At 43.9% G+C, this 20,000-nt stretch overlaps 2 protein-coding genes, 2 non-coding genes and 4 pseudogenes across 4 annotated transcripts; all 8 read right to left on the bottom strand.

Annotated features, from left to right (window-relative positions):
• Nucleotides 1-4,001: 4,001 nt before the first annotated feature.
• On the bottom strand, nt 4,002-9,087 carry LOC136472279 (organelle RRM domain-containing protein 2, mitochondrial-like). The gene is made up of 4 exons (XM_066470004.1): nt 8,865-9,087; nt 7,953-8,021; nt 7,771-7,877; nt 4,002-4,426 (listed from the first exon to the last, which is right to left on the bottom strand). Exons 1-4 carry the CDS (start codon nt 8,983-8,985, stop codon nt 4,301-4,303), a joined length of 423 nt encoding a protein of 140 aa, XP_066326101.1. The 5' UTR covers nt 8,986-9,087; the 3' UTR covers nt 4,002-4,300.
• On the bottom strand, nt 4,589-4,693 carry LOC136478808 (small nucleolar RNA Z118/Z121/Z120). The gene has a single exon (XR_010764493.1). It is a non-coding gene; the product is annotated as a small nucleolar RNA Z118/Z121/Z120 (small nucleolar RNA).
• LOC136478784 (small nucleolar RNA Z118/Z121/Z120) lies at nt 4,871-4,973 on the bottom strand (annotated as a pseudogene).
• On the bottom strand, nt 5,186-5,288 carry LOC136478801 (small nucleolar RNA Z118/Z121/Z120; annotated as a pseudogene).
• On the bottom strand, nt 5,498-5,600 carry LOC136478797 (small nucleolar RNA Z118/Z121/Z120; annotated as a pseudogene).
• LOC136478789 (small nucleolar RNA Z118/Z121/Z120) lies at nt 5,781-5,882 on the bottom strand (annotated as a pseudogene).
• LOC136478799 (small nucleolar RNA Z118/Z121/Z120) lies at nt 6,193-6,300 on the bottom strand. Its single transcript, XR_010764490.1, has one exon. It is a non-coding gene; the product is annotated as a small nucleolar RNA Z118/Z121/Z120 (small nucleolar RNA).
• A 736-nt stretch (nt 9,088-9,823) lies between the features above and the next one.
• Nucleotides 9,824-11,866, bottom strand: LOC136472278 (multiple organellar RNA editing factor 9, chloroplastic-like). Its single transcript, XM_066470003.1, has 5 exons — nt 11,476-11,866; nt 10,749-10,846; nt 10,594-10,659; nt 10,303-10,479; nt 9,824-10,228 (listed from the first exon to the last, which is right to left on the bottom strand). Exons 1-4 carry the CDS (start codon nt 11,817-11,819, stop codon nt 10,307-10,309), a joined length of 681 nt encoding a protein of 226 aa, XP_066326100.1. The 5' UTR covers nt 11,820-11,866; the 3' UTR covers nt 9,824-10,228; nt 10,303-10,306.
• Nucleotides 11,867-20,000: the final 8,134 nt, after the last annotated feature.

Here is a 20,000-nt window from a genome sequence, read left to right as displayed (position 1 = left end):
CTCCATCTCTCCAATCCCCATTTGTCAAGCCAACATTGATCGTGTTATGAATACTGCGCTGTCTAGCAAACTCACACATCTTGTTTTTATGATGTTTAATAAATAGATTGACGTAGTCAGGTCCATATCCCCTCTTTCGTGCAATTACTTGTCTCCCCTTCAGTTCATCCAAAAACTTAGGTTGACCATCATAACATTCCCACCTGCATTTTCTAGTGCTCTGTTCAAATAAAAAAAATATATCATATATGTCTTAGCAAAAGAAACAAAAAACGATTTTATGTTTATCACAAAAATAACTAACCTCATCATAGTCGACCATATGGCCACAATAATGGCCTATTCCAAGCTCTGAAGGGACTAGACCGTAGTTTGATTTAACACCACATTCGCACTTGACTGGAGGTGCTTTATAAATTAACCTTTCTTTTTTCTTTTCCTTTGCCTTTGGTGGCTCCGGCCTTTGATTCTTAGAACCGTAGAACCACTCATTGAAATGACACTTCACAAATCCATAACGCTATAAGAGAATACATTAGTACACGCACACATATAGAGATAAACATTTAAACATATACACTTTCCACTTATTTCGTGTTTGTTCGGACACACAGACTCCAACGTATTCTCCGGATTTATCACGGCTCGATCTCCGCATTTGTACAGAGGAGGTTCCTCGAGTCGTCTAACTGTGGCTAGGTGCTTCTCCTTAGCCGTCATTGGCGGGGGGTTAGAGGGTGGAACCCACCGCTGGAAGTGCTCACGTGGATGTCTCCCTCTACACCAATCATAAAAAAAGAGGTACCTAGGGTCAAACTTGTCTGCACCGTCGATCCACTGAAAAAACACCTCTCATAGGTCTACACAACAAGATTCCAACAAAATATTAGTAGCCTACTTACACAAATGAAGAAAAAAAGATAGTGGAAACAATTACTTACATTAAAACGACTACATGTGTAGAAGCAACGTGCCGCTGTGTCTGGATGTCTCGATTGAAATACGTCGGCCGGGAAACCACAGTCACATTTAGGGACAGGGAGCTCAGGAGGGACGGGGGCATCTTTGCTAGACGCGTCGGGGTATAATTCTCGAGGATGACCCCATTTTCGCCAAAACTCCTCCCGATACATTTCTTGCATCTAACAAAACGGTTGTAATTTAACAAACAGAAATCAAAACATCACAAATTAATGTCAATGAGAACCATTTGCATTACAACAAATAAAATATAACCTACACTTTGGTGCATACTCTATCTTAGATGCAAATATGAAAACTATATAAAAACTATACTTTGGTCAGTAAAAAATAAAATTTGGTACATCAACAGTGTGCCCATATATTTATTCACATATAAAAGTTGAGATGCAAACTCAAACAAGCAAAATTCATATAAAAAATGACCTTAGAATACATGGTAATCATAATTCTACCTAACCCTTGCAGGGCCGCCATGCATGGTGCGCCAGAGTTGTTTCGCCGCGCCGTGCAAACAGGCGCGTCCAAAAGTGTTAGTTTTGAAAAAAAAAATAGTGTCAGTTTTAAAAATAGTTTAAAAACGTGTTAAAAATAAAAAAAATCCCGCTAGGCGGGGACGGGAGCAGAGGATTCCCTCAATGAGCCCCTTGTCCTACTAGGCGAGGATGGGAGCAGGGAAATAATAGGAGAGATTTTTTTTTTAAAGATTAAGAGTAATATGATTAACAAATAGACCCAAAATTGACAACAACTACTGGAGTTGAGCCTAGTAAACAATGCCCTTAAAATAGGAGAAGCTCTAAAATCCCAAGTATAAGAGGTTTTGTTTTAGGGGATCATTGTTGGAGTTGCTCTAAACACATGCTTTGGCACACACGGAAACAGTACCCATATTAACCTAATTTTGCAAAAAGTAGCGATCAAGAATGTAAGGTTAGATACTGTATCGTCTCCTACATGAGAAGTAATATGAAAGGACACCTTTAATTACATTTTTGTAGTGATATACATAGTTGTTCTAGAAGCATTTGTGGAAGAGGTGGTGGCATTGGTTTCTTCTCGTGTTTAGCATAAAGCACCAGAAAAGGTTGGTTGATCATGTGCAGGAGTTCTAGTTCAGGGATCGAGAAAGATCCAATGTTGATGTTAATATCAACAACTTTGCGCTATTATTGTGCACCAAATCACTAGAGTTTTGGAACACGTGGTCAAACAATCTGAAGTTTTGATCTATATACAAGTATCCACCATGTTTTAGTCATGCCAGAGTGATCTATATACAAGTATCCACCATGTTTTAGTCATGCCAGAGTGTCCGTGTAAGCTAATAAGAATCTTGTAATAAATACTCCCTTCGCCTAGAATGATATATAATCGTATTTTATCCAAAGAAAAGTCAAATTTTACAAAATTTAGTTCAATTATATACAAGTTTAGAACATAAAATTTGTATCAATAGATTTGTATTCAAAGTGCCCGACTCTGAGACGATATTGATCTTTAGCAACTAACAACATATTGTAAGGGAAATTTATTTTGTATGTCTTTCCCCTAATCAAAATACGTTTATCATTTCGGAATGAAGGAGGTACTTCATAATACAAATAAAGAGAATGAATTCCACAGAATTACAGCTATTCATGGTACTATTCCAAAACTTAGTATTGCAGTAGCTGATGTTTTAAGAGGCAGTTGTAATTATACTTTTTTTAGGCAGAGGCAGTTGTAATTATACTGTGCTAGGTGTTAAAATAGTTGTAGTGTTTGTGACGCATGTTAAAATAGATCAAAATATATTTTTAATTATGTGAAATCAACTTTAAAATTAAAACAACAGAAACAAAAAAAAAATCAGGACTTAGACAAAGGCAATCTGATCTACGCGATTGACATCTTCCTCCGACCTCAGCAAAGGGGTTTGGGATGAGAGAATTATTTAGGTTTTTCGATTATTGGTTTTTTTTAAATATGTGTTATGGGATTTTTAGAATCTCACCTGTTTGGGTGTGTTAGTTTTTTTTTTAAAAAAAAAATCAGATATGTCCCCCCCCCCCAAAAAAAAAAAAAAAAAAAGAGGCCAGCCTTTTCCTTCTTACTGTGTGGATTAGCTTCAGCTACACCTGTGCTATGTAGTTGCTATAGGTCACTCTCACATTTTGGTTTGGTTCAAGTCACTGTTGACGCATTCAAACACCACCCCATTTAAGATTTGGATATAAACAGCCTGATAGATAAACAGCCGTGCAAGGAGTGTAGTCCGCGTAGCTGGACTGGACGAGGTGCTTTGCCTGCGACACCGGGCACCTCTCGCCGTCACTTTGATCTCGCGCTGCCCATATCTGCAGCGCGCGCACGACCCCCTGAAAGAAACCCCTGAGGCAGTCCGGCCACCTCAATTCACACCGGTTCCGCCCAGATCACCTGATATCTCATCGCCCACGACGAAGCTTGTGGCACCGGATCACCTGGATATCAAAGCCTGTGGCGCCCATGCTCGTATTCGACAGGGACGACACACTCGGCCTAGGGTTCCCGATGGCGAACCTGGCCAGACCACGGAACAGTGGAAGCATCTACAGGAGCAGCAGAGGCCACACCATTGAGACTTGAACACCCAGACCATAGGTATACGTGACACTGTGACAGCACAGCACACAGCAGTGTCGTGCATCACCAGCTTGCTGGCTGCAGGTACACCAAACGGAGACACCGGCATCAGCAGGCAAAGCGCACCAATGGTGAAATCAACAGCATCAAACCATATCAAGCAACACGAGCCCAAACCACTTCTGGAAACCATGTGGGCAAATCAGAAGCCAGACGAGAACAGCACGCAACAACAAAAGATGATCATGCACTGCTGATCAGATCACGGATGTAATGTGCTGCACAGATCAGCCCAGAACCGACAGACCGCTCCCACCGGAGGTCCTTACTGAGATGCCGCGTTATCATATGCACATGCCACAAGCTGAGAAGAGCGACGACAATTCAACCAAACGACATCTCCACACAGCATGACAAGCACAACAGCTGGCATTATTCGCAAAGGTTTTCGACTGTTTTCTCGAGTGTTGCAGAATATCTTTTGTTTTGGTCCGTATCCAGATCTACTACAACTACCACTTCATGTGGAAGACATGGACGCGAGGGAACGACCACCCAAACACGGTAGGAATATTGGAATGACAAGGGCATTCACACCTGGGACACCACGCACAATATATCTATATGGATTAGATGCTGAATTGACGGCCTCTCAATCCGCAGAGAGCCCTGAGCCTCAGGCTGGATGGGGGCTCTCATGATATTACTTCATTTACTGTGCACCCCAGGAACTTGATGGAGCACCCCATGATTGCTGCGGCTGCGAATTCGTCTCTGCTTGCTCCGGCGGTGCTCTGGGTCTAGCGTATTCCGCAAAAATAACCCATCCATCAAGGAACTGCACAAAAAATGGAGCTGTCAGGGGGCCGTGGGAAGGGAGAGAATTGCATATCAGGATGCATTGAAGCATGGCAATACAAGAAAGAAAACAAACTTTGACATGCTGCTCATCAATATCTTTCATAAAGATTAAGACTAAGACACATGATAGTAAGACTGAATTTTGCTCAGAAACCATATTAAGTCTTGGTATAATCAGAAGAGGTACACACTTAAAAAGCTAACCCCTTCAGATACCGTCCTAATAGAATCCTCACGGCTAATATAAAGAACAAGCATGATCCAAAAATGGAGACAGAAGAAATCTGTGCAAGGAAACAGGAAAGGGCAATCCCAACACCATAATAATGTTTGCATTTGTAAAGTAAAGAATGTAACTACATCAATCAGGTTGAACAAAAAAGGGGCAAATCATTGGCTGGGTTCCTCGGAGGCATGGTTGGATTTGCTCAGAAACCATATTCAGTTTTGGTATAATCACAAGGGTTGCACTTAAAAGTCATACCCTTAAGATACCGTCCTAATAGGAGTCCTCACGGCAAACATAAATAGAAGCATGATCCAAAAAGAAGTCCTCACGGCAAATATAAAGAACAAGCATGATCCAAAAATGGAGACAGAAGAAAGCCCTGGAGACAGGAAAGGGCAATCACAACACCATAATAATGTTGGCATTGGAAAGTGAAGAACATAACCACATCAGTCAGGTTGATAAAAAAAAGGGAATGATTGGCTGGGTTCCTCAGAGGTATGGTTGGATTTGCTCAGAAACCATATTCAGATTTGGTATAATCAGAAGGGCTGCACTTAAAAGTCATACCCTTAAGATACCATCCTAGTAGGAGTCCTCACAGCAAACATAAAGAACAAGCATGATCCAAAAAGAAGTCCTCACGGCAAATATAAAGAACAAGCATGATCCAACAATGGAAACAGAAGAAAGCTGTGCCTGGAGACAGGAAAGGGCAATCACAACACCATAATAATGTTGGCATTGGAAAGTGAAGAACGTAACCACATCAGTCAGGTTGATTAAAAAAAAAGGGAATCATTGGCTGGGTTATGGTTGGATTTGCTCAGAAACCATATTCAGTTTTGGTATAATCAGAAGGGCTGCACTTAAAAGTCATACCCTTAAGATACCATCCTAGTAGGAGTCCTCACAGCAAACATAAAGAACAAGCATGACCCAGAAGAGAACACAGAAGACAAAACTGTGCTAGGAAACAGATAAGGGCAATGCCAATAATATAATAATAATGTTGGCACAAGGAAAGCAGCAAATGTAATTACATAAATCAGGTTAATCGCAAAGGGTAAAACATTGATTGGGTTCTTCAGTGGAACAGCTAGATTTGCTCAGAAACCATATTCAGTTTTGGTATAATCAGATGGGATGCAACAAAAGTTGTCCCCTTCAGATACCGTCCTAATAGGAGTCATCATAGCAATCATCCATAGACAAGATTTACATGTACAACAAATCAAAATCAAAATATTACTAGAAAGCTACAGTATCTTAAGATACAAACAATGATAGGACCAGCATAATAGTTTTGCTGAAAAGTCATCTGATTTTCAATATAGGCAAACAATTGTTGTCAAAATAGCTCATGTTCACACACAATAAAATTAAAAGGATTTAGATAGCTGCAAAACATTTAATACAAGGACCATATAAAAACAAAAGGCAACAAAAAGCTTTGACAGAACTACATGGAACGGAACAATAACAATGAGCATATGGGTTTTATTGCAATATAAAGTTTGCTCATATTTTCAATTGAAGTTCTGGATGTAATCATGCAAGGAATGGCCTTTCGAGAACCACCTCGCTCATATACCGTCCTTTTACAGATCATCACAGAAGCCAGGGATGAAATAAAACTGAACCCTAAACGATAAAATATTAAAACTTGCACACTACTCATGCTTTTCAACTATAGGGTCTAGAATGATGTAAGCAGAAGCAGTAGTAACTAGAAAGGGTCATACCCATACCGAGATGCATAGTAATGGAAATTCAAGTTGGCCACTTAGCCCACAAATTTAACTTCACATTTTTACAGTACAATCACAGCATAGTTTCATTTATGTGATGGCCATGTGTCTGGGTCGAGCAAGATTAAGCAGAGACAGTAGTTGCTAAGTTTGACACAAATAGTGAGAGCCGTATACTTGTGAGGAACCAAATTGGCACCAAAGTCGGCCTCATGGTAAGAGAAAATGTCCATAAAATTATGGTAATTGGTAGGTAATCTACAGTTCACATATAACAGGCCCTGTTATCAAGGTTGCAAAAGGGATGGCCCAACCTATCCTGGTCCACTATGCAATGGAAGATTAAAGGTTCTAGGGCCAACAATAATATTCTGTTTGTCCCAACCAATGGGCCATACAGGCCAGAACAATTTTTTGAGCTTGTGGGAAAGTGCAATGAGGTTGCACTATTGAAAAATAGAACTCTCTAGTCCATCAAACATTTGGAGTTCCTTTCTTTTGCATTTGTCACTACCAAATAACATTCCTGCTCTACACTGGTATTGCAATTCACACACTGAACAGATCTGGTGCTTAGTTTTTGAAACAAGGTATTGCAGGTAAATAACTATATTGTATTACTACAAGCCATTTCGATAGCCAAGCCAAGTCATTTTCAAGGGAAGAAGTGAAATATGAAGAGATCCATTGTAAAAAGAAGATAGAATTGAGTATATGGCTCAGAGAACCTTTCGCCGAATCACATCATGCTACTACCATCCCACTCCTAGAAGACAAGAGACTCATCATATCTGGGAAACTGGGAGGCAGCCGTAAGACCGGCCTTTCAGATCTCATCACTGTCATTTCATAACATAAAGACAAAGCAGTAGCAGACACAAAAACTGGGATGCCTCCCAATTGCCACTAGCTGGGCATACAATCGGATCAGAGTCATCTTCACCAGTTCTCACTATGCATCAGGCAGCAGAGAACACACTGAAGGGAAACAATCAAAAGGCATGACATCATGGAACAAGTGCCTAGGGTTGATGGAAGTGTCTACCTGGTGTGGCAGACTCACCAGAAGAGAGGCTACATGCATGTGACCTCAAGCAGACGAAAGAATAGTCAGACAGGAAGGAACCAACGAATGGGTCAAATCAAACAGAGGCTATGGACTGTGTCCACCGTACAAACACAAGAAATCTATGCTCCGCGCATAGTTCGCACTAATGTTTTGCCCCATCAGAGAGACTTTTTAGGTAGGAATGCTGCAGTCCAGAAATTGACAGCAGCAAGCACTGTAAAACAGCACTCCTTCAATTTATATAAGAGAAAATAAATGTAAAGTAACCATACCTTTCCATCCATTCCTTCTATTCCTTTAGTTGCCTCTTCAGTTGTAGCATACCTTACAAAGCCAAATCCCTTAGAAAACCCACTGACACGGTCGGTCACAACTCGAGCTGCAATTGGAAGAGAAATGAGAAGCTTCAAATCCTTAGCGCAAAAAGGATGGCAAAGGAAGGAGAAAACCATACCATGCACAACTTCACCGAACTTCACAAAGGCATCTCTAAGTCCCTCAGTTGTAGTACGCTTGCTTAATCCTGCAAATTAGATGCTGAAATCAGAATTGAATGGGAACATCAAACATACACTACAGGGGAAGAGACAGAATATCCTATTTCTAATTCTGTAATAAAAGTGAGCTCAATACTGCCATCTTTCTTTTGTTAAGACTAAAAAATTAGCAACATCCAAATCAATTAGATGTCATTTTCTGTGATGACTTCTGGTGTTAAAGTATAGCCACACTGTGTTCAAGTTGTGCTTTTAGGTCATTGTCGAGTTTCACTAGTTTCAAACTATGAAGTTCCTTGTATGTTCACAATGACGAACTAAGGTGGCTAATACATTTCATCCCCCAAGTGCAGACGATTGAAACTATGGTATGACAGGGAAATGATCAGGGATTTCAATTATTGGGCTCCCCCATTCTCATGTGATCTGGTTCTAGTATCTTGTGGGCAATTTTTTATGCCAATTTATTTACTTGGTAGCCAACAACACCTATGATGGGGTAAGTAAATGGAAACTAAACTAATCACCAGCAGTATAGAAAACCCTAGGCTGGAATGAAGAAAACCTACATGGTCATTCTCCAGCAACGTGGATGGATAGGCTGTGCTTCCATTCGCAATCAGTACACAAATCAAAATTTTACCCAGATTTCTGAGGAGCAAGCTAACAATTAAACCATTTCTATACATTAACCAGGACGACATCCAGCGCCACAAACCTAACGGACAGGTAAAATCACGGCCGCACGACAATCCGCCAACGCCAGAGATTCAATATTCGAGCCAATCGAGCTAAACCAATAGAGGAGATCGCCGCCATAGGCTTCAACAGAAAAAGGGAAACAGGAGAGAAGGGAGGAGGAGCCGCACCGGAGACGAAGAGGTTGGGGGAGGGGTCGGCCTGGGGGCGCGGGGCGGGCGCCTTCGGCGGCGCGAAGGCAGAGACAGAGAACATGCGCCGGAACCCCGACCTCGCCACAGCCGCCGCCATCGCCGCCGCCGCCGCCGGAACTTTGGTGCAGAGAGGCTGGAGGTGGAATTAGGGATACGCCGCCACTGCTAAACCTGGGGGTTTAAGAGCTTTCTAGGGCGCCGCGTTAAATGACCATTCTACCCCCTCCGTGGCGGCGGTAGGGTTTTACTCTGAAATTGACCAGAATACCCTCCGCTCGTTTTGCTTCTCTTTTTCAGCAAGCAATATCTCGTGGCCGTCGGATTAGCAGCTGAATGACTGAGATCTTCACTGCCCGGGTCCTCGTTTAGGCTGTTTGGAGCATATCGTTTTACATTTTTTTTTTGCGAATATCGTTCTACAAAATTCATGCGAAACATTTGAACATAATGCCAAGTCTGATAGTATAGTTCTGAATTTTTCTCATAATTTTTAACGTAAATTTCTTTACCACAGGATTCTCAGTAAATTGTGGAACAAGAGACAACCAAGCCTGATACGGATGTGTTTGCTGGCTGAAGCAGCACAATTCAGCAGATACTGTTTTTACCAAGCAGCAACGGCTGCAGCAACCGTTCTAAAAGTGCAGCGGAGCACAGCCAAATACGAGATGAATGAACAGTTCTTCAACAAAAGCAGAAGTTGAGCAATTCTTCATTAAATTCAACCGAACAGTTGACCTCGTTAGTTCTAATGGCTGGCCAGCTAGGCCATTCCATTACAAACCAACCTCCTTGGATAAAAAAGATTAACGATCGATGATTTAGAGTTCAGGAGTGTGAGAGAGAGCATCGAGATTCATATCCTACGATCAAACATTAGCCAGCATTTCACAATGACACAATCCAGTGCGCACAGAAACACATCAGATTCAAAGGACCTGCAAATCTCACTTAATTCAGCGATCGGAACATAACAATACGAGTATGAATTATGATCCCATGGCTAAATGCCAACTTCATTCAGTCTAAACATGCCCTGAGGGAAAAGCCACACATTTCACACAATCAGCAATACAGCTAGACCAGTCGGCATCACACATTTCACTAGGAGTCCGTTGAATAGTAGGGTTTTCAGTTTCTGTCACACCTAGCTCAAAATATCAGCACACACAACCACGTGATCCAGATACAAGCTGCCCAGGCTGCTTGGACAGTACCGCATGACATTTTGGGCTGATGATGGATCTGCCTGTCCTGTCCGTATGTGGTGCCAAAGTGCCAAAGTGACAGAATTAGGCGCGCTCTTTTGCTTTAGTAAGTATGTGGAAATGCCTGCAAAACTGATACAAGAAGCACCGGGTTAAGTTTAGACACCAGTCTGAACATATGGTTAGATTTGAATGCATTTTTCTACCTCATCATGAAGATGCTGACTCAGTCTGAGGCGCCTGTTGCCTTGGTTTCCTGCTGGCTGGGGGGCCATCTCTTCGCCTCTCATACCGTCTACTCTCATACTTGGATGTTCTCCGCTCCTTTGGTTGGTAGGTTGGGTACGTGCAGGGAATTATCTCACCGTTGATGTACTTGTCACCTGAATGAATGGAGAAAAGCGACAAGGGTTGAACAACTTGTGATGAAAGAAGCCAGAAGCATCTAAAAGTGCCGCTGCATGCAGATATCAACAGGACCACAGCACTGCACTGACCTCCGTAGTCCTTGCTTTTCACATCGATGTAGGAATCAGGAAGCACCCACAGAACACCAGGCAAACCTACAGGAATAGGAATGACAGCTTCAGCCAGGGCCATCCAAAAATGTTTCGAACAATTGGTTAGTTGGTTTAGTCAATTGAGGATTTACCCTTGAACTTCTCTGACGTCTCCTCATCGACAGTGCACTGGAACCCAGTGTAAGTGGTTGTGCTGAAGGCATACATGTTCTTCTTGGCTTCCTCCATGCTGCCAATGCCAATGCAACAAAACATTCAGTCTAGAATCATATGTGCAGTTGCGCACAATTATTTGATTTAACTAAAAAGAAACCATGTCACGGCCATCTTATCAGGTCGATGAACTAGAGGACTAGTCTTTGTATGGCATCACAAAATGGTGGCACTAAACTACACAGCAGGTTACATCAGGCCGCGAAATGTCACTCTTCACATATATGTGTAGTAACCATGGAAAACGAAACTGTGTTGTATGTTCTAACCTCTAGGTGCTATCTAACTGCCACTCCCTGTGTGTATGCTAGACATTTTTCAATCTTGTTGACCAGGCAGTAGCTACCAACATGATTAATGTGTGAGATTTGTGGGTTTCCAATACCCATCCCTATCAAAACTAGAACGCTTCGTCTTTTACCCCTTTTACCCCATCACTGGTACTACAGAAAAACACAGTAGCATTTTGTTCCCCAGTCATATTGTCAGTGCAATTTAGCATGTGAGCAATCGCCGCCCCAACACTGGCACTACAGAAAAATAGCATTTTGTTCCCCCAATCATATTGCCCTTGCAATTTAGCAGTGAGCAATTGTGGCACGAGCGGACTACAATTAGGCATCGGTGAGGGAACCAGTGGAGTACCTGCCGAGGACGGTGGCGAGGGTGTTGAGGTAGGTGTCGATCATCTGCTCGCGGGTGGGCGCGGGGTCCTTGGGGAACTCCATGACGATCAGCCAGTGGTTGTAGTCGCACCCGGGGAGCAGTATCGTCTCCCTCTCGTCGCCCCCGGCCCCGGCCGCCGTCGGCCTCGGCTCCCGCGGGCGGCGCGGACGCAGGGGCGCCGCCGCGACGGCGATTGCGGGGAAGGCGGCGGCACGCGGGAGTGCGGAGAAGGCGGGGGCGGACGAAGGCTTGGGCGACGGGAAGGCGAAGGCCTGGGCCGCGAGGCGCGCGGCGACGGCGGTGGTCGGGAGGGAGGCAGCCATGGGAAGCGCGCGAGGTTTTTGCCGCAAGGGGATAAGGTGAGAGCGGAAGAGAGAGAGGGCGAGTGTCCGTCTCCGTGCGCACTTTAAAGAGGACAGGACAGGATGGAGAAGATTTTTTTTTCGAGGGTTTTTTAGCCGGCCCATTACAAGCGTGAGTGGCCGGGCCAGATGATGGCCACAGAGGTTTTCTATTTTTTTTAAAAAAAATCTTTTTACCACAGAACTCTTTGACATGATTGATCTCTTTTTTAGCGAACTTAGGACATGTTTGATAGAAAGGCTAATTAGACAGGTGTAAAAATTAGCCTCAATTAGCTCTACTAAACATAAAGGCTAATAGATGGACTAATTTGCTAGACAAGTTTTCAACTAGTTGTTAACCAATTAGCTAATCAATCATAACTAATTTAAGTCAAATTTTTCCAACTAATAACCCGTTTCTTTCTTTAGCCATGGGCTGACGTCTTCAATTATTTTTTTCTATCATCATGTTTTTTACCCATGGGTTGACGTCTGCAGTTATTTTTTCTACGATAATGCTACAATTAAGAAGTTCGAAAAGGCCGGACGTCTCGCTCCACTCGCGTCGCTCGCCTAAAAAAACCAAATCCCTGCGGAAGCTCGTCTCCCCCATTCCGCGCTCGTGCGTCGCGGCTTCACGACGCCGTGCGGTTGTCCGACGGTCCCAATCCGCCGCGCTTCCGCCTCCATCCCGCGCCGCCGCCCGCTATCCCCCACGGCACCTCTGTCTCCCGCGGAGAGCATGAATCCTCCGCGTGAGGTATGTTGCCAGCCACCCCACTGACTGCAGCTACAGCCGGACCCGTTGCCTACTCCTCGCCCTCGGCCTCCAAGCTCCATACGCGTGCTCGACGAGTGCAGTGGCGCCTCCGTCCCCCGCCGCGCCGCCGTGCTAAGTCCTTCGCCGCGCCCAGGCCAGGCGCCCGGGAGAGGGGTCGTTGTTGGCCAGGCCCAGGCCAAGCGCAGGCGCAACTGGCCGTTACCAGGCTGCGCCACCATCCTCAGTTGCTGGCTGGCCGAAACCGGCCCTCCCCCGCTCTGCACTGCGTCGTACTAAAGAAGGGTGAAAAATGCAAGTTGCAAGCGTCTGTTTCAAGTGTTTCAGTGGTATATTGCAGGTATTTTCATACGGATGTTGCAAAAGTAGATCAGGATGTTGCACATGTTGCAATGGTTGTACACGTATGTTGCAAACTCCTTTTCTCAATGTTTCATCTGTTTTTTCTGACGTATGTTACTAAGTGTGTTTATTTAGATGTTGTATATGTTTTCACACATATGATGCAAGTGTTTCATTTAGATGTTGCGTATGTTTACAATGGTTTCAAGTGTTTTTCCAAATGTTCTTGCAAGTGTTTTAGACGCATGTTTCATTTGTTTTCAGTCGTATGTTGCACCTGGATGTTTCAAAACTAGATCGAGTGTTGCATCTCCTTCCTCGCCTTTCTGATGTCTCGCCTCGGTGTTAGGTCAGGGAAGGCAGAAGCAGTCCCCACTGTCGTGGGCGGGTAGGCACGGGACGCGAGACGGGTGGCAGCGGCGCGGGCGTTTGGATAGGGGGCTAGCGTCCGGACGTCCGGGCACTAGCCACGCCGTTTTTTTCTATCATGTTTTTTTTACCTCATATATGTCAGATGGTTACACACATACACATGTTGTAAATCCACAACAGACAGCCATGGCTTCCCACGGGGGCCATCGTTATTATATTAGGTCTTGTTTGGATACAGTCACCTCAATTCACATATGTTAGGATGGATTACAGCAAAACTTAAACTAAATTATCACAATTCACTCTAACTCATATGAATCGAGGTGAATACATGTGTATCCAAACAAATTCTTTAAATTTTTTTGTGTCAGTGTGTCCACACGAACACGGGATAGGACAAAGGGCAGATACAACACTCGGGGCATATGACCGGACCCCTATTTTATTCCACTGTGGATGAATATTGTAGCCTCGGTGCGACAGTCTCCAAATTGGGCTCTTATCGCGTGCCCACTCGTTGCTAAGGGTAGCAACAAATAAAGTCCACTGGACATGCAAGGAAACTAATCAAGAGACAAACTAATTAAGGATATTTATGGGCATTCAAGTAAGAAAAGATAGAGTAATTAAGAAGCTGATATGCAATAAAAGAATAGATATTCATGGGATAAAATAAAAAAATCAACTATGGAAGGAAACTAATTAGATGGAACCTAAAAAAGACTATGGGATAAAAAGAATGAGATATTGATAAATTTTGGTCCCAAATCAAATGGCCGCCAAAATCTTGACTTGTCTAAGTTTTGACAACCAAATTCTGGATATCAACCAATCAGGCCCGTTGTTCCTGAGGTGCTTGTGGACTGGAAATGGGCTAAACCAGAAGGCGCGCCAACGATGATTGCTAGCTAAGTGCCCATGGGCTGCACATGCAGCACCGGGATTACGCGAGCCTATTGATACACGGGAAAGTATTTAGTGAAGACCACTTTCTCGTAAAAATATTTAGTGAAAAAACTGTGGTGGCCTCTCCTCGACTTGTCAACAAGTTTGCCACTGTTACACGGGAAAATATTTAGTAAAACTACTTTCTCGTGAAAACATGAAAAATCCATAGTGCATCTATCGCATTCAAACTCTTTTTTAAAAAAATTGTATGAAAATAACAAATTTCAGATGTATACGCACTAGAAAACAAATTCTCAAAAATTATATCGTCTAGTGCATATGCAGTTGAAATTTGTTTATTTCAAATGATTTTTCTAGATGAAGTTTGACCCTTCAATTGGGTGACAATGTACATATATATAGATGTACTATGGATACACATCGCTTTAAAATTTTTAGAAACTCCAAGTGTGTTTTTAAGAGGGTTTTCACGATTCCATGGAAAAGGTGGTTTGCACCGAATATTTTTCCTACACAAGACATTAAACTTTTTTATCACTATTAGTGTTATCATGGTCCATATAATATCTCTCATATTTAGCTGTTTCATTGGTATATTGGCAAATCATTTGGTATGCCTATGCACCCCCACTGTCAACAATGAATCATAATATAGATGTAGGCACGTGAACAAATACGTCCACCATATAGGTGAGCATGGAGCACCCACGTTAAGTCGAAAACTTAGAACCCGGATAAACACATTTCAGCATAAAGAATCTAACCTGTCGAGCTACGCTGAGTTCATATAATGACTAGTTAAATATCGGTGGATATTGGATACAGCCCTTCCTCTTTCTATTATCCCCCCCCCCCCCCCCCCCCCCCCACCCCCCCACCCCACACACACACACACACACCACACCCCAACTTGTTTGAACGGTGGACGTTTGCTTCATCCTCTTTCCTTCTCGAGTCTCTGTCCCTATCATCCGACCTTAATTTCAGCACGTAACCCGTCCTGACCGGTAAACATGAGTCTCACGAGCTCGTGAATCGTGATGACGTTCTAGTAGAAATAAATAATCTCCCTTCATCGGCCAATTCCGAACTTTGGTCATACTACCCTCTTCGACAAGTTAGGCGGACATGTTATATCTTTGACCAGCAGCTCCACTCGCTACTAGTCGCTGCTATACTTGCTTCAAACCTCAATAATTAAAGGGAATAACTGCATGGAAGAATGTCCAGATACAAACAAAATCACCAAAACATGTATATGTATGTAGGTAGCGAACACGATGCTCATCTCTCCGGATACCAAAAAAAAAAAAAAATCGTGTGAAAACTAAAAAAAACACTCGGATTTTTGTCTTGTAGTGCATATATGCATATGGAACATGTTACTTATTTCCGTATGTTGAGTTTTTTAGTCTCAACTTTAGTGACATTAAGACGTTCGGACGGACGAATGGACGCCTCCCTCTGCTCACTCCGGCTTGCCCAACGACCCTATCCGCTCGTTCCGTCCACGCGTCCCGATGCTCGCTGCGCCATTTCCTCTCTGCATCGCCGTGCCCATCCGCCCACCCCCCCTCCGCCTCGCCACCGTTGGTCCCCCGCAACGCCGTGCCCCTCGTCGCGCCATGCCCATCCCCTGCGGCCTCCTCCACGCTGCCTCCTCGCCACGGGCGGCCCGATTGTGTGGCAGAACCGCCTAATCTAATGCCCCACAGGAGTACTTGTCTTCCATTAAACACTAAGTACTCAAGGGAGGACACCAAATTACGCAGTTCCGTCGAGCACACATCAAGGAAGAACCCGAAAATCCACATTTTTCCATCAGGATCACAAATGAGAGAATAAAGCTAACAACATTCTTAACCATTTCTTACATCACTTTTAATGCCACATCAGAGTTATGAACAATTTAATTTACAGCGAAATATAAACATGTGATCAGAGTTACAACAGAAATAAATATCTACTCATGACATGGTGAAGCATTGATATATAAACTATGACAACAGGTTATAAAACTTCTATTTATAAAAATATTTAGCGAGAGTTATAAATAAAGACTATGATCACAGCATAAAGTAATCATCTCTGACCCCACCAGGAGGAATCCACACACAAGGGTCAGCTCTAGCATCCGCCTATCACCTGCAACAAGGGGAAATAAAACCCTGAGTACTCAATTGTACTCAGCAAGACTTACCCGATAGGAGAAAATAAGAGACTCCAAGGATATGCAAGACTATCTGGCTTGTGGGTTTATTGTATCTGCAGGAAGCATTACTAAGCGTGCGTCCTTATATTCAATTTTATTAGTAGCTATCATTAGTTCATTATCTAACCATTCTATGTAAGCACTTGTGCTACTTTCAAGCAGGTGGTAAGCAATCAGAATCATTTTACCATCTTTCATCTTCCAGTTCTTACTACGGTGCCAGATTATAGACAAGTCGTACCGGATCGTCCGGCAATTCACGAACCAATATATCCTAGCTGGGTACCTTGAAACACACGCTCCGCTTGTACCCCAGGCACAAGTAAGACCAACACACTACCCTTATATCACGGGGTCTAGGTCCTCGTCCAAACTTGGACTCCAAGCCCCCGCTTCCGAGTCCTGGACTCAGTGCGGTGCTTAGACCTCTACCATTCCCGCCTCCAATCAGTCGATCCAAAAAGAGCCAGAACCTATGACAAGAGAGCAATGAGCCTTCTCGTGCCCATATACAAGTATGTGTTCAGGATAATAAGTCTGTGACCTGCCTAGAAGCCAATGCAACGACCAGTCCTTAACCGACACAGGCGGAACAAATGCAATCCGAGCCTCGCTCGAATGCCAAACCAAGTCCAGATCCAAAGTATCATCCCGTTCGGTCTCCAATTATCATTCATATATATATTCCAGGTGATAATAATATAGTAACAACAATAATATATTTCCTATCTCTCACGAGTGACAGGCAATCACTCGACTTCTACTGGAGTCCTGTAGCAAAGCAATCTACACGATCCTGTCATACTAGTAAGACTCATAGGATAAAGATATATATATATATATACATATATATATATATATATGCAAGTGGTTTTCATTCAACTCCTTAAAACTTAATGCACAAACATAATATAAAGTGCAGAAAAGTAGGGGTTATGCACCGGGCTTGCCTGGGTAAGATACCATCAAAGTTAGCATCCCATCATGATAACACGATCATCGAGACACCATCTTTTCTAATACTCCAGATGACTCCTCGATCCATCGCCATTCCTATTATGATATACGTGGATGAAATGTAGAGACGTAATTAATCAACTGCAACCGTGACTCGTAAAATACGATCTACGCATCTCAAGCTAATGCGCCAGTTCTACAACGACCGTACTTAGGCTACGTATCCATGTTGTCGAACCAGACGTTATTTCCTGATGAGCGTTGTAGCTATACAAACCTAAGTTGTTTCTTTATTCTATTCTATCGATTTAATATCTATTTGAAATAGGGCATAATTATCTATCTAGCAAACTAATTATTCTAGAGCTACAAAGTTACAGTGAGCAGCTAATAATATTAGTAATTTACTGTAAAATTTTCAGAGTCAACACTATCACCATTTTCTCACAAAAATTCCCATAAGTTCATATTTTAACAATATTAAACATTTTAAAATGATTAGAGCAACCCTGCATTACGCTAATAGATAGATCATAATTTAGGAGCCTAACAAAATTGGTTTGGCACTTTTATGATTTTTCTACACCTTTTGATGGATTTATGAAGTTTCTGCAAATAAGAAAAAGGAAAATAAAATTTCCTCCAAGCACTGGGCTACGCGGCCAGCCCGTAGCCGCGGTGGCCCACACGGACACGCGGCCCAGGCGCACATCGCACATACATAGCCTAGGCGTAGGCGGCACAAGGCCAGCCCAAGCAGGGCGCGTGGTAACGGGTGCGGGTGGCCCAGGCGCGCAGCCAGTGGCCCAACAAGCCAGAAGCGGCCGGCCCACATGGACGAGCCCAGGCGCGGTGGCCAACTTGCACGAAGGCCCCTGAGCTTTCTCAAAACTAACCCGTAGTACAAAAACACTATTCATGTGAGTCACGGATTTTACATTGAGAACCCTGAAAAAGTTTATATTCTAATTTCTCACTTGTCTCCTTCCATGGGCGAAGCAGAGGAGCAGAGGAGGGACAGCTCTGGCCGATTCCCGCCGGAGGAACGACGGCCAGGCGACACAGGAGCAGCAGCAGACCCGACCATGCTTGCGGGCGCCGGCGGTATGGCCAAAGGCGGCCTGAGGCACCCTAGCCATGCACACACGTGGGTAGCTACATCAGTTGCGATGGTGCGGCCACGACGGGGGTGCTGCGGGGTGTGGCAGTGGAGGTGGAGTGGCGTGGGGCAACGTGGGGCTCGAGCGTGCTCGCACGCATGGCGGCTGGCGAGGTCACGTCCCCGGCCACGGACGTCGGGGCGCAACGGTGAAGAAGGCTCGGTGAGGTAGCGGCCTCGGCGAAGTAGAGAAGGCACAACGTGGTTCCCGCGGCGGCGAAGTGGAGCACGACATGGCAGAGGAGGCTCGCCCAGAGAGAAGGCACGACCTTGAGTCTGTCCCCGGCGTGGTCGACCGTGTGCAGGTGCAGTGAGGCGAGGTGTGATGGCTTGGCCACGCGCGCACATCATGGCGGTGCGGTACACGACGATGCCCGCTTGGTGAAGGCCGATGAGCATGTGTGGGACACTGAGGAGAGCGAGGTGGAGGCGGTGAGGCAGGTGGTCGAGCGTAGGAAGGCACCGAGCGGTGGTGAGCTCGAGCTTCACGATGGCCCTAGCGGCCGCACATGCAAGAACGAAAGGGGGGCAAGCGAAGCTGAGCCAGAGCAGTGTGAGGGAGGGTGGGGAGCGTCGTAGGGGCTCGACGTCCTCAAGAAAGCAAGGGCAGGGGTGAGGACAGCAGCTCGACCTTGGCTTAATGGCGCACGAGGCAGCATACTGGCAACATGGCAAGAACGCGAGCAGGAGCAGAGCCATGTGCTCCCCATGATAGTGGACGCAATGACAGAGCAGGCCATGGTAGGTGAAATGAACGGCTATGAATGATGCTAAACGCTGGTTCATGAACGAGCACCCGATTGAATTCGCAACGCATTCTAACAAAGTTAGGCAAAATTTTCTGAGATCCACGTGGCACTCAACACGACTATAACCTACACCATTCTCGAGTACTCGCCTTGGTGCAAATCACTAAATAAAACATGGCACTAGTGCATAACTAGATTTTCAGAAGTCAATTGCCAAAATGGCATTATCTACTATCATTTCATACTTAAAAAATTCAAGGTTTCAGTTAGAACTAACATCCCTAAGCACTTTTGGTTGAATTTTTAAACGGTCAAAACTTTACCAAACTTCACCAACAACCATTTCACGACATAGCACACACTTTATACCAAGCAATAGAACCAAAACATCAGGGCGTTATTTAACTATTTTGCATTTTAAAAATCGCCAAAAAGTGTACTTTCAGCACAACTTCAACTTTTTGCCGATTTAACGAAAAGGGCTAATTTTAATTTCTAATTTGATTTTTGAGCTATCAAAAATACCATGGAACAACATCTATTCACCAATTCAACAGTTGCATTTTCATCTACTAAACTTGCACTTCAAGTTTTATTTAAGTACCAATTACAAGTTATATTTTATTTTTGTTTATAAAAAATGTTTTTCATGCTTAATCAAATAAACAAGTCATTCGCTATT

Source organism: Miscanthus floridulus, chromosome 8 (genome assembly GCF_019320115.1).
Source record: "Miscanthus floridulus cultivar M001 chromosome 8, ASM1932011v1, whole genome shotgun sequence".
Taxonomy (NCBI): Eukaryota; Viridiplantae; Streptophyta; class Magnoliopsida; order Poales; family Poaceae; genus Miscanthus; species Miscanthus floridulus.
Note: the sequence above shows the minus strand (reverse complement) of the source record. Positions and strands in the feature narration are given on the sequence as shown.

What these genes read in the sequence shown, in the direction of transcription:
- LOC136472279 (XM_066470004.1), bottom strand. Translation starts at nt 8,985, where the DNA reads ATGGCGGCGGCTGTGGCGAGGTCGGGGTTCCGGCGCATGTTCTCTGTC. An exon ending in GTTCGGTGAAGTTGTGCATG is followed by an intron (nt 7,878 to 7,952) that starts GTATGGTTTTCT and finishes TTCCAATTGCAG; the next exon opens with CTCGAGTTGTGACCGACCGT. An exon ending in TAGAAGGAATGGATGGAAAG is followed by an intron (nt 4,427 to 7,770) that starts GTATGGTTACTT and finishes TTTTTTGTGCAG; the next exon opens with TTCCTTGATGGATGGGTTAT.
- LOC136472278 (XM_066470003.1), bottom strand. Translation starts at nt 11,819, where the DNA reads ATGGCTGCCTCCCTCCCGACCACCGCCGTCGCCGCGCGCCTCGCGGCC. An exon ending in CTCGCCACCGTCCTCGGCAG is followed by an intron (nt 10,847 to 11,475) that starts GTACTCCACTGG and finishes TGGCATTGGCAG; the next exon opens with CATGGAGGAAGCCAAGAAGA. An exon ending in GACGTCAGAGAAGTTCAAGG is followed by an intron (nt 10,660 to 10,748) that starts GTAAATCCTCAA and finishes CTATTCCTGTAG; the next exon opens with GTTTGCCTGGTGTTCTGTGG.